A 10,976-nucleotide genomic window follows, 5' to 3' on the forward strand; every position below is an offset into this window, starting at 1 on the left:
ACCATTCGCTCATGCATCTCACAAGGGCTTACAGGGCACTAAGACAAGGTTCTGAGAATCAGGGATACGAGCCGGAGCTCCTGTCCGCAGTGAGCACGTGCTCATTGCTCTAATCTACAATTATACCACGATTTCATCAGCACTATAGGAGCCCAGTGGGAATCGACGTGAAGGAAGCTGGGGGGGTCGCCTCCAGGAGGAGGGAACAATGAAACATTCACATGATATTTGAAAGAGACAAAGACTAAGCTGTCAGTTGGCTGAGGGCCACGATGCAAGGGACGTACGTGGGTCGATGTCGCCATAGTCCTCAGGAGACATCCTAAAAGGAGGCTCCTTTTAGGGTCCAAGCATAGAACAAGGAACTCTTATAAAGGCGCCCAAGTCATATCAGGGTGAAGCGCAAATAGATAGATTTTTCCTGAAGCCCATGAAAACATACTCAGTCTCCTTCGTGGTAAGAGAAATGCGAATTAAAACTACACTGAGATGGTACGTATCATCTATCGGATTGGCAAAAATCTCAAAGTCTGACAGCACACTCAATTGTTGAGGTTTTGAGAGCCGAGGCATTCTCATGCACTGTGAGAAGAAGTGTATATTGATATACTCCCCAGCAATGGGAAGTTTGGCAACATTTGTCAAAATTTAAAGTGCATATGCTTTTTGATCTAGAAATTATGCTTGGAGGGATTTACTCGACAGATATATCTATACTTATGAAATAGTATGTGTACAAGATTATTCATTGTGGCATTAGAAAAAGATATTTTTTTATAATTTTATATATATATATGATTTATTAGCTATTCAAAAAAATATATAATCATTGCCAAGTAAGTACATAAAAATGTAGCCATGTCCCTCTTTCCTGTGACCTGAGCGTTGGACACATAATCTGAATCCACAGATATGTTCCTGACATTTTATTAATAGCCGTTCCTCATTAATCTTGCTCAGAAGTATGTCAAGATCAGTAACTCAGACCAGTACAAGAACTGGTCTCCATGTTCCATTCAAAGAAGAGTAACTGGGGGCAGGGGGGTACAGGGAGAAGCGTAAGTCTGTATCTAGTTCATCTAGTTTGAGGACCCAAGTGACTCAGTGAGAAGCATCGCAGCCCCTGGCCTCACCAAGTGTGGGATACCAGGGCCTCAGAATGAAATGAATAGAAACAAACCTAGGGTATTTGGTAGGCGTGTAATCAGCAAGTGAGTAAAACTCATGGGAAACCGGAGTTTAGCACCCAGATAGCAAGACCAAGAATCAGATCTAAGAGAGAAGGACAGCCATTAACTAAAAAATGAGCTTGAAGATTAGAAGCTAAGATGGGGCACGGGTCAGGAAGTGGAGTAGAGGCTGAAATGAGGAGTGGTTCAAGGTCAAGGACAAGAACAGCAAAAGGAACCAAAGCTCCAAGTTACTGGGCTGTTGGCTGAGGGGCGGACACTCCAAGGGCTGCAAGTGTCTGGTTAGGACGCCATAGTGGCCCAGGACCTGGGCTGCTCCCGCGGAGGGCTGGGCTGCAGGAGCCCTGTGACTGGAATTTCAGAATTCCATGCTGTGGCTCAGGCCGACATTACTGGGGGTTACAATCCCCAGGGATCTTACAGGGGAGGGTCCTGAAGCCCACCGGTGGTAGTAGGAGCTGCCTGAGGGGTTAAAGCAGTGCACACGGCTGCTGCACTCACAGGGACTTGGGAGGTACCTGTGCCGGCCTCCGTGGCCTTTTCATGGAGATGGAAGGTCTCCACGGGACTGTGTACATCGCTCGTCATGCTCTAACATGACACCCACTTTTGTCTTCCAGTATCACTTCAACCCCTCGCAGTCCATCCTGGTGATGGAAGGTGACGACATCGGGAACATCAACCATGCCCTCCAGAAGGTCTCCTACATCAACTCCAGGCAGTTCCCGACCGCGGGTGTGCGGCGCCTGAAAGTCTCTTCCAAAGTCCAGTGAGTGGACGACCGTCAGCCTGGGCCCAGCTGCGGTGGGGGAAGGGCCCCTGGGGAACATTCCCTTGCGAAAAGGATTCACCTCTCTTCAGCTGTTCCCAGTTTCTCTGCTATCCCTATGAGGACTCCCCAGTAAATCTTCATTCTCCTTTTGTTTTCTTCTTAAAGAAAGTGTTCTGTTGTTTTACCAACTCAAATCCAACTTTCTCTGTTTTATCTGTATCTGATCAAATGCCTAGAAGGCACTGTTTCCTATAAATTCTCAGAGAGCTGTGTTGTTGTTTTTTGTTTTGTTTTTTAAGGAGGGCGCAGCTCACAGTGGCCCATGGGGGGATCGAACCGGCAACCTTGGTGTTATTAGCACCACATTCTAACCAACGGAGCTAACTGGCCACACCTAGAAAGCTGGGTTTTAAGTGGTGTGATTTAAGGGTGTACAGTGCCTGGTACATAGTAGGTGTTTGACAAATGTTTATTCATTAAATTAACCAACCCAGCTTTGTAGAGCTCCTAAATACTGTGAGTATGCGAGAGAAAGAGAAGGCACAGTTCTTGTTGCCAGGGAGCAGAGTTTAATTAAGGAGGTGAGGCTATTACTGAAGCCTGTGGATAACTCCCTTACTGGCCTGCCAAATCATTTCTCAGCCATAGGCAGCTAGGAAGGGGACTCCAGAAAAACTCCTGGAAGGTGGAAGTTGAGTCACCCGGAGCCAGGAGGACCCAGAAAGACAGGAACAAAGGTGGGAAAGATGGGTCTGCTGACTGCCACGCTGCTGGCACCTGACAAGTGCCATGACAAAGCCCACAGGTGGGAATTGCATTCAATAGCTCTAGTAATGGGGGAAGTGCTCCCCACTCCACACTAAAGATCCCCCTTGGAGGCCTGAGGTAAGGAGAAGTCACCTCCGGGTCAGGCCACAAGTAGTAAACACCACCTCTGGGCCTGGCTTCCATACACTGGCAAGAGGAGGGGTGTCCTCTATAAATGGGAGAGGATGGTGTGGCAAAGGCCAGAGAAAACTGGGAGCAGGAGCCCACCACCTCTCCCGCACTTCATCCACCTAGAGAGGAGGATGGATTGGCTCAGCATGGGAGCCACCCAGACTATCCTTCCCTCAGGAAGTCTCCCAAGGGATGCAGGATGGGATGCCAGCAGCTGGAGCCCACCAGCATTCCCCGAGCATCCATCCGGACCCTGCAGTTCTCCACGGTAGTCTTGGCCTTGGCCTAGATGACCAGCAGAGAGGACCAATGACACAGATGCCCCATGAGGTCTGATGAGAATGTCAAATCTGTCAACATTTACTGAGCTCCCACCATGATGCAGGCTCCTTGGTTGGCTTTTCTATACGTTGTCGCATTTAATCCCTACTAGTGCTATAAGGTAATTCATCATTGTCATTCCCATTCTATAGATGAAGAAACTGAGGTTCGCAGGGGCACCTTGCCCAGTATCACCCTGCCCGGAAGTGGCAGAGCCAGGCCATGGGCACTTGCCTATCTAATTTCCCAGGATTTGCTCTTGTTGTCACACCATTTTACCTACCAGGTGTTTTTGTGGCAGTGGATCAGAAAAAAGAGCGTGCTGAGCTCCGCACTCTGCCAGATGTGCTGGTGTGATACCCTCAGAGAGAGATAACACATGGGCGGAGGCAGGGGAGTATAGCCCTGGGGTCTCACTTAGTAAGACGGCTGTAACCGACCAGTTAGACAACCATTTGCTTACCAAACCCTAATGCACAAAACAAGCAGTTGCCATCTAATTAACGTCGCCATTGATTACTTTGTTAAAGGATAATTAAAGGTTTAATGGTGACTTGTTGCTGGTATGGAAATTTCCCATTTCTCCCAGGAGCCAATCTTTTTAAGTCCCTTGATTGTTAGTCGTTTGGACCGTAATGTGTCTTTAAACTTAAGTGTCTGCTGACATCCTGGGAGACTCTTAGGCAATCAGGCCGCCTCATCAAGAACCAGCAGTGGCTGTATGTGTCCCTGTCCTTGGCACGTGATGGATGGCTCCATTGTGTCTCTCCAGGTGCTTCGGGGAAGATGTGTGTATCAGCATCCCGGACATGGACGCCTACGTAATGGTGCTGCAGGCCATGGAGCCCCAGATCACCCTCCGTGGCACCAACCGCTTCTGGAGACCCGCAGCCCAGTTCGCAAGTGCCCGGGGAGTCATCCTCTTTCCTGACATCAAGATCGTGAGCACCTTCGCCAAAGCCGAGGCCCCAGGTGACTTGAAGACCACAGGTACAGGTACCTCCTGGGTTGTGGACAGGGGGCCTTGAGTTCTCACAGCCACTGTCAGATCAGACGTCAGGATAACAGTATTGTTCCCCACAGCAAAGTGTTTTCAATAGCAAAGCAAACAAACCTAGGAGAAACACAGACAAACAACAGGAGGGGGATGAAAGGTTCAGCAAATCATGGTCCCCCATTTAAGGGCTGTGGTGTGGGAGGAAAGGCATTTATGCTAAATGGTAGGTGGCAAAAAGCAAGATGCAAACTACAGAGTATCTACACATAGACTGATCTCAATTATGTAAAGAAAAAAGTACATAGAGAAATGCCAAGAAGAAAACACGCCTAATGCTAACAGTGACATTCTCTGAGACGCATAAGAGCCAATTTGTCTCTGCTCCCTTTCACTTTTCTACAACTGTGAAACGTTCTACAGTGATTGTTATTATTTTGATAATCAGGAGGAAAGCTAAAGAAACACACAAAAATCATAACTGCATCCTAATGTAGACACAGTAAAAGTCTTGTTCAGCAATATTACTGTAAGCTCTCCGGGAACCTTCCCGTTGTTCTTTCCAACGGTTTCATTATTGGGAGGGCTGTGCAGTGAAAGCAGAGTAATTTGAATTATCTGCCAGGGAGAAACACTTAGTTGCACGGAACGCTACAGTATATTCTGCTGGCTTGAGGAGAGGCGGGTTGGGAGGCAGGAAAAAGAAGAAAGGGAGGGAAGGAGGGTGTGAGACAAACCTGGGGCCCAGATCTACCGGGGAAATACCCATTTGAGAACTGTTGTGCTGCCTCATCCAAGAGAATACTTTCAACTCCCCCGCTCTCTCTCCAGCAGCTGCTAATGATGTCCTAGCTCCAGTGGGCCCGAGTCCCTGAAGGGCTGCTTCTCTAATGATCTTAATTACCCATGGACTTGACCCACCCTGGTTCCTAGTGAATGGGGGGCACCACAAAAAGCCCTTCTTAGCTCGCTCACAAAAATAGATGGTGCCTTACCACCTGTCTGGGCAGGGCAGTTTCCTAGTTCCTCTCCAAGAGGCAATAGGCTGTGTGATCCTCCCTCTCCCCTTCATCTGTGGCTCAAATCAGACTGACAGAGGAAGTTGCCTCTGAGCTCAGTGGTTGCAGGCCTAGCTGAGAGCAGCTGGACTTGTTAGGCCTGATACCAGCACACGGGCAATGCAGGGGAAAGCAATTACCTGTGTCCCTATCTTACCTTCTGTTTATGAGAGAAGCGTGCAAAGCCAAGTGCCAGAGGCCCTTTATTAGGACTTCTAAAATTCTACTCTTATTGTGAGTAGAATAATCATTATAATGGGTGCCTTAAACAAGCAGGCGCATGGCATCTGCCACCGGGCCTCAGTAACCCCTCCAGCACCGTCTTCTGTCCCCATGGACCTGCTCTTTGTGCTATTTCAATACAAAGGACGGGAGAGTCCCCCATACATACCTCTCGCTCACACACGTCTGTATTAGTTCCCGTTCTTGCTCTTACTCTACCCTCTGCCTGGAAGGTTCCTCTCCCTCCCCATCCTCACGACTGCTGGCAAACAGCTCTACCTTCAATGCCTCTTCCAGAAGGCTTTCTCTACCACCACCCTGCCCCTAGACGGGGTTAAGTCTCCTGCTCTATACCCCACAAACCGCCAGTGCTGCCCTCCAATACACAACTTTTGCTAGCCCTCAGGGGTGAGTGCCTGTTTGCTAAACCAGACCAGAAGTTCCACAAGGACTCAGCCATGGCTGATGGTTTCGAAGTCTCTGAGCGCAGTGCAGGCCCTCTGCACAGTGGGGATCGAGGAAACTGCCCATGGAAGGTACTACAATGCAAAGTAATGCAAGCACAAAGGAACTGAGAAAATGGCAGAGACCACACACCCCCTACATAGCAGGAATAATCAGCCACATCCAGAGAGAGGAGCAAGGATAACCTTGCTCAGGCACATCTAACCTGACCTGACAAGAAGCTGGCAAAAAAAAAAAAAAAAACAGAAACCATGAGGCCAATTGAAATAGATACACTATTATTGATAGACTTTGTTTTAAGCGTATGTGCTTTCAGATTTTGTCAATGACACATGAAGCCATTGAGATTGGCAAGCATTTAAAAGTTAAGCATAGAAAAGTATTTATAATAACGTATGTCTAGTGAGAACAAAAAATATTTTGGATATCTCTAAAAAATTAAAATATAAAATAATTTTCTCATGTTCAGTGAATCCTTTTTAATTTCTGTTTTCGTAAATGTTTTATAATGCACAAAATGTTAGTCTTCTTTATAAATAAATAAATAAATAAATAAATATACTTATTTAAATAATTTTCCAATAAAAGGCTGTAAGAGCAAAAGCATTTGAAGACTACTGGCCCAGAGGTTAAGATTTTACAAACTGTAGAATCAGAAGGTTGTGTCTGTCCCAGCTCCTTCCCCACTGTCTATGTGACCTTGGGCAATCCACTTCATCCCTTGGGCCTTCCATTTCCCCATCAATGAAATGGAATGACAATAGTACCCCCTCTAATGTGTGTTAGAATTTTGTTTGCACAGTGCCTGGTACATAGCAATGACTCCATAAATGCCAATCACTTTATTTTAAGGTGAGATTGTAAGTTAAGATTGTCTATCTGTCCAGCATTCAAATACTCAGACATACTCTGGGGAAATTTAGGGCCCCTCAAAAATCAGGCAGGCACATCTAAACTGACTGACAGCCTGTCAATTAGACTAACGAATTTACTTATTTAATTATATTAAATAATTATTTAAATATATTAACACTGCAGCTCCATTGAGCAATGTGTAGTAATACTGCTCTAAGCCAGTGTCCGGGTTGGATCCTGGGGACTCGGTCACAGACAGACAATACTTCTGCCCCTGAGGACCTCAGAGTCGTGGAGAGAGCCACAAGAGCATGGTGGAGGGGCACTTATCTCTGGCCCCAAATGAGAGCTATTGCCTGTTGAGCACCTATTATGTGCCAGACACCATTTTAAATCCTCTCAAGACCCTCTTTGCCATCTTTACAATCATGAATTTGAGGGGTAGGTAGTTTCTCGAACATGATACAGCTTCTCAGTAGCCACGCCGGTATTCACATTCACCCCGTTTGACTCCTGTGTTCATAGTCTTCACACGAATTCATACCGCCCCACCTCAGGGGCAGCCCGGGCATCCACGCGGCAGTGGTGGTACTTAGGGTGGCAGAACCTCTTCTCCTGACCCAGCCTTGACCTGGTGTAAGCACGAGGAGGAAGAGGGCGAGAAAGGGACGTTGTCTGGGCTGTCCTCGTGCCTCTTACCCATGTGCCTGTCTTCCCACAGCCCCCAAATCTGCTGTCTTAGAAGAGATGCTTCACAACTTAGATTTCTGTGACATTTTGGTGCTGGGAGGGGACCTGGACCCGAGACAGGAGTGCTTGGAGCTTAACCACAGCGAGCTCCACCAGAGACACCTGGACGCCACCAACTCCACTGCCGGCTACTCCATCTACGGTAAGGCCACGCTCAGCCCCTTTGCCCAGTGGTCTCCCCTCAGAGTGGCTTTATCCAGGGAGTCACGAGTGTGATGGCGCTTCATCACCATTGGAGGTGGGGTCAGGTGGGGGCCCTTGACCTCAGAGCGTAGACTTCTAGCACCTCCTCCTTTGGCGAAATACTCCAGCATCTTGAGGACCTGGACCACATGCCCCTCACTCCTGGGGAGGTCTCCTTGTAGGTGGATGACTTCTCTTATGTTTGATCTCAGCAAATATTCCAGCAACATTTGGCACATTGAGGCCAAACATTCCGGTCAGAGCACAATGTATGTGAAATCCTGTGGATCCGTTTAATTGGCTCCTTAGAACTTCTGCTTCTGCACATTGTCTGTCCCTAAACATCTCAAGCACTCAACCTGGCCAAATTCAGGAGACCCACAGGCCCCAGCAGCTGCAGCCTGTCTCCCCATCTCCTCGTCCACCTTCTTATGACAGGTGTGGTCTCTTGGCACAGGTGTGGGCTCCATGAGCCGTTATGAGCAAGTGCTGCGTCACATCCGCTACCGCAACTGGCACCCGGCTTCCCTGGAGGCCCGGCGGTTCAGGATCAAGTGCTCAGAACTTAATGGGCGTTACACCAGCAATGAGTTCAACTTGGAGGTGAGTGAGCGCTGCGGCTGAAAAGGAAGCCCAGGTTCACCCATCCCTTCCCTTGTTTATTCAGACGGACGGCTGCCCCTGGCCCACTGGCCACTCCTGGTCAACAGCACCTCTCCCTCCTCTTCCCAGGTCAGCGTCCTCCATGAGGCCAGAGTGTCAGACAGGGAGCACGTCAACCACCTTATCGTGCAGCCTCCCTTCCTGCAGTCCGTCCACCACCCTGAGTCCCGGAGTAGCTTCCAGCACAGTTCAGGTAAGTTCCCTGGCCCCAGGTGGTCATTGTGACTCAAGACCATCCACGCCCCAGACAGTTAGGGGGCAGCAGCCATAGGTGCCCAGCACTGTGGGAGGGACCCAACAATGGAGGAGCTGTGGGCCCTGGCGTGGAGACACTCAGCCTCAGTGTGGGGCCAGTCGGGTAAACAACAACTTCCAGACGATACATAATAGCACAGGTTAGTATAAAGGGCTGTGGTAAAATTTTGCAAATGCTTTTAGGCCCAACTCACAACCACATCCTGTATGAAGCTTTCCCTGTGCACCGTATTGCAAAGTCCCCTACGGATACTTCTATTCCAGCACTTGCCATATTGTATTACTGTCTGCCGGGCACTGACTCTGTTCCCACTACGCTCCACAGTGCCTGGCGCTCAGTGGGACCTTTCCTATAATGTGAGGGGAAAGGCAAGAGATAGAAAGAATTTGCATTTATTGAGTACCTACTATGTGCTTGGGTGGCAACTCAGAGATTATTTCATTTGTTCCTCACAACCACCCATGAGATAGGAATTATGAAGTCCATCGAACAGATGATGAACGTGAAACCCAGACAGACAGAGTAAGGTGCTGACCCAGAGTCCTACAGCTGGGAAGTGCGAGGGCAGATTTGAACTGTGCAGGGATGTTTCGTTCATGCTCCATCCCAAGACTGAGCTAGTTCGCCATGTCCTGTGGATTCCGTCCTCGTTGCAGTGGCCCCAAGCATCGCCACAGTGGTCATCCTCATGTCCGTGTGCGTGCTGGTGTTTGTCGTGGCCATGGGCGTGTACCGGGTCCGGATCGCCCATCAGCACTTCACGCGGGAGCCTGAGGCTGCCAAGGAGGCCGAGATGGATTGGGACGACTCTGCGCTCACCGTCACAGTCAACCCCATGGAGGTGACCTTCCCACAGGGGCTGCGGCTCAGCGCAGCGGCCTCCCCTCCAGCAGCTCCATCTCTCCTCCGCCAGAAGCCCCGCCCCACCCCGCCAGCCCATCCCCCACTGCTCCTTCACTGCTCTGAGCCCCTCCAGCCCTCTCACCCCAAATGGACCACACTCTCCCCCCATAGCACTCACTGATTTGAAATGTGTGAACCGCTCTAACCATACCGACAGAACCAGACGTTTCTTAAGGCAAGCAGCCATGGGGTGTCTATCCCTTGCCACTCCCATCGCATTTAGCTCAGCGCTAACACTTAGGGACTCGGTATTGAATTTTTGACTAATTAACAGTGTAAATTGGATGGCTTTGCTCCGTACTGCCTGCAGAGCTCGCTTACAGATTCAGAATAGGTTAAAACAAAAATACACTAATAATAGCTGCCGTTTATTGAGCACCCATTATGCCAGCCAGTGCACAGGCTGCTCTATAGGCACCGCCTCACTTAATCTCCCAGCAACCTGTGCAGTAGGAGTCATCGTCCTCGTTTACCCAGGTGGGAACCAACTCAGAGAGGACAGCGAAGTGCTCAGACTCACAGAGACGGCCACGGCAGTGCCCATATTCAAACTCCAGGTTGCCTGATTCTAAAATTCAGGTCTTTCCAGTGAGCCAGCAGCCCCCAGAATCCACCCATGAGTGTGCACGTCTCCTGCTCTGGCCATATGAGTATCAAGAGAAGCCGCTGGCATCATGCCCTTTGGTCTGGGTGGAGATATAGCCAAGAGTAGGGAAGTAGGGCAAGATCAGGAGGGATCATTGAGAAATGGAAAGATTATCCCAGCCTCGTCCCCAGTCTCGCCCTCAGCTGCTCTCACACTCAGAATGCACAGGCAGCGTGCGTGCGTGCTCAGCACGGGCGTGCGTGCTCAGCACGGGCGTGTGTGCTCAGCACGTGCGTGTGTGCTCAGCACGGGCGTGTGTGCTCAGCACGTGCGTGTGTGCTCAGCACGGGCAGGGGGTGTAGTGCTGAGCTCAGCACTATAGGGACTCGGCTTCTTTACTGTTGACGAGCTGAGCCTTGAGTGTGAGAAACAACCACCAGTCCTGCAGCAGTCTGGGTACTGGGCAAAAGTGTGCCTACCAAGGGCTAACGTGGTGATGCCAGCAGTCGGTGAAGCATGAGCAGGGAGAGCTGTTGGGGCTGGAGTGTTCCAGGAAGACTTCTCGGAGGAGGCTAGCTTATGGGAGGCCTTGAAGAATGGGTAGGATTTAAGGTAAAGGTAGAAGGGACAATACTCCAGAGAGGTGACGTGGCCAAGCAAGGGCACGCATCTTTGATGGCTGGTTCCTCAGCTCAAACCACAAATCCAGCAATCAGAATTGGCTGGAATCACCAAAAACGGGGGGGAACAGAGATAGGACTAGAAAACAGTGAGGCAAGGTTTGAGGACACAAGTCAGAACGTGAGGGGCAGGCATGTA

At 49.6% G+C, this 10,976-nt stretch overlaps 1 protein-coding gene and 1 long non-coding RNA gene across 2 annotated transcripts in view; one reads left to right on the top strand and one right to left on the bottom strand.

Moving 5' to 3' along the window:
- Window positions 1-10,976, top strand: part of CLSTN2 (calsyntenin 2) — a 570,678-nt gene that overhangs the window by 548,389 nt on the left and 11,313 nt on the right. The window contains exons 11-16 of the mRNA XM_019747346.2: window positions 1,811-1,959; window positions 3,995-4,212; window positions 7,538-7,708; window positions 8,207-8,352; window positions 8,482-8,605; window positions 9,325-9,509. Of these exons, the coding sequence (XP_019602905.2) occupies window positions 1,811-1,959; window positions 3,995-4,212; window positions 7,538-7,708; window positions 8,207-8,352; window positions 8,482-8,605; window positions 9,325-9,509 (993 nt within the window). The remainder of the gene's footprint in view (window positions 1-1,810; window positions 1,960-3,994; window positions 4,213-7,537; window positions 7,709-8,206; window positions 8,353-8,481; window positions 8,606-9,324; window positions 9,510-10,976) is intronic.
- The window catches only part of LOC141567216 (uncharacterized), a 163,278-nt gene continuing 156,519 nt past the window's right edge, over window positions 4,218-10,976 (bottom strand). The window contains exon 5 of the long non-coding RNA XR_012489682.1: window positions 4,218-4,336. This is a non-coding gene — a long non-coding RNA (uncharacterized LOC141567216). The remainder of the gene's footprint in view (window positions 4,337-10,976) is intronic.

The sequence above is a fragment of the Rhinolophus sinicus genome, linkage group LG10, assembly GCF_036562045.2.
Source record: "Rhinolophus sinicus isolate RSC01 linkage group LG10, ASM3656204v1, whole genome shotgun sequence".
NCBI lineage: Eukaryota > Metazoa > Chordata > Mammalia > Chiroptera > Rhinolophidae > Rhinolophus > Rhinolophus sinicus.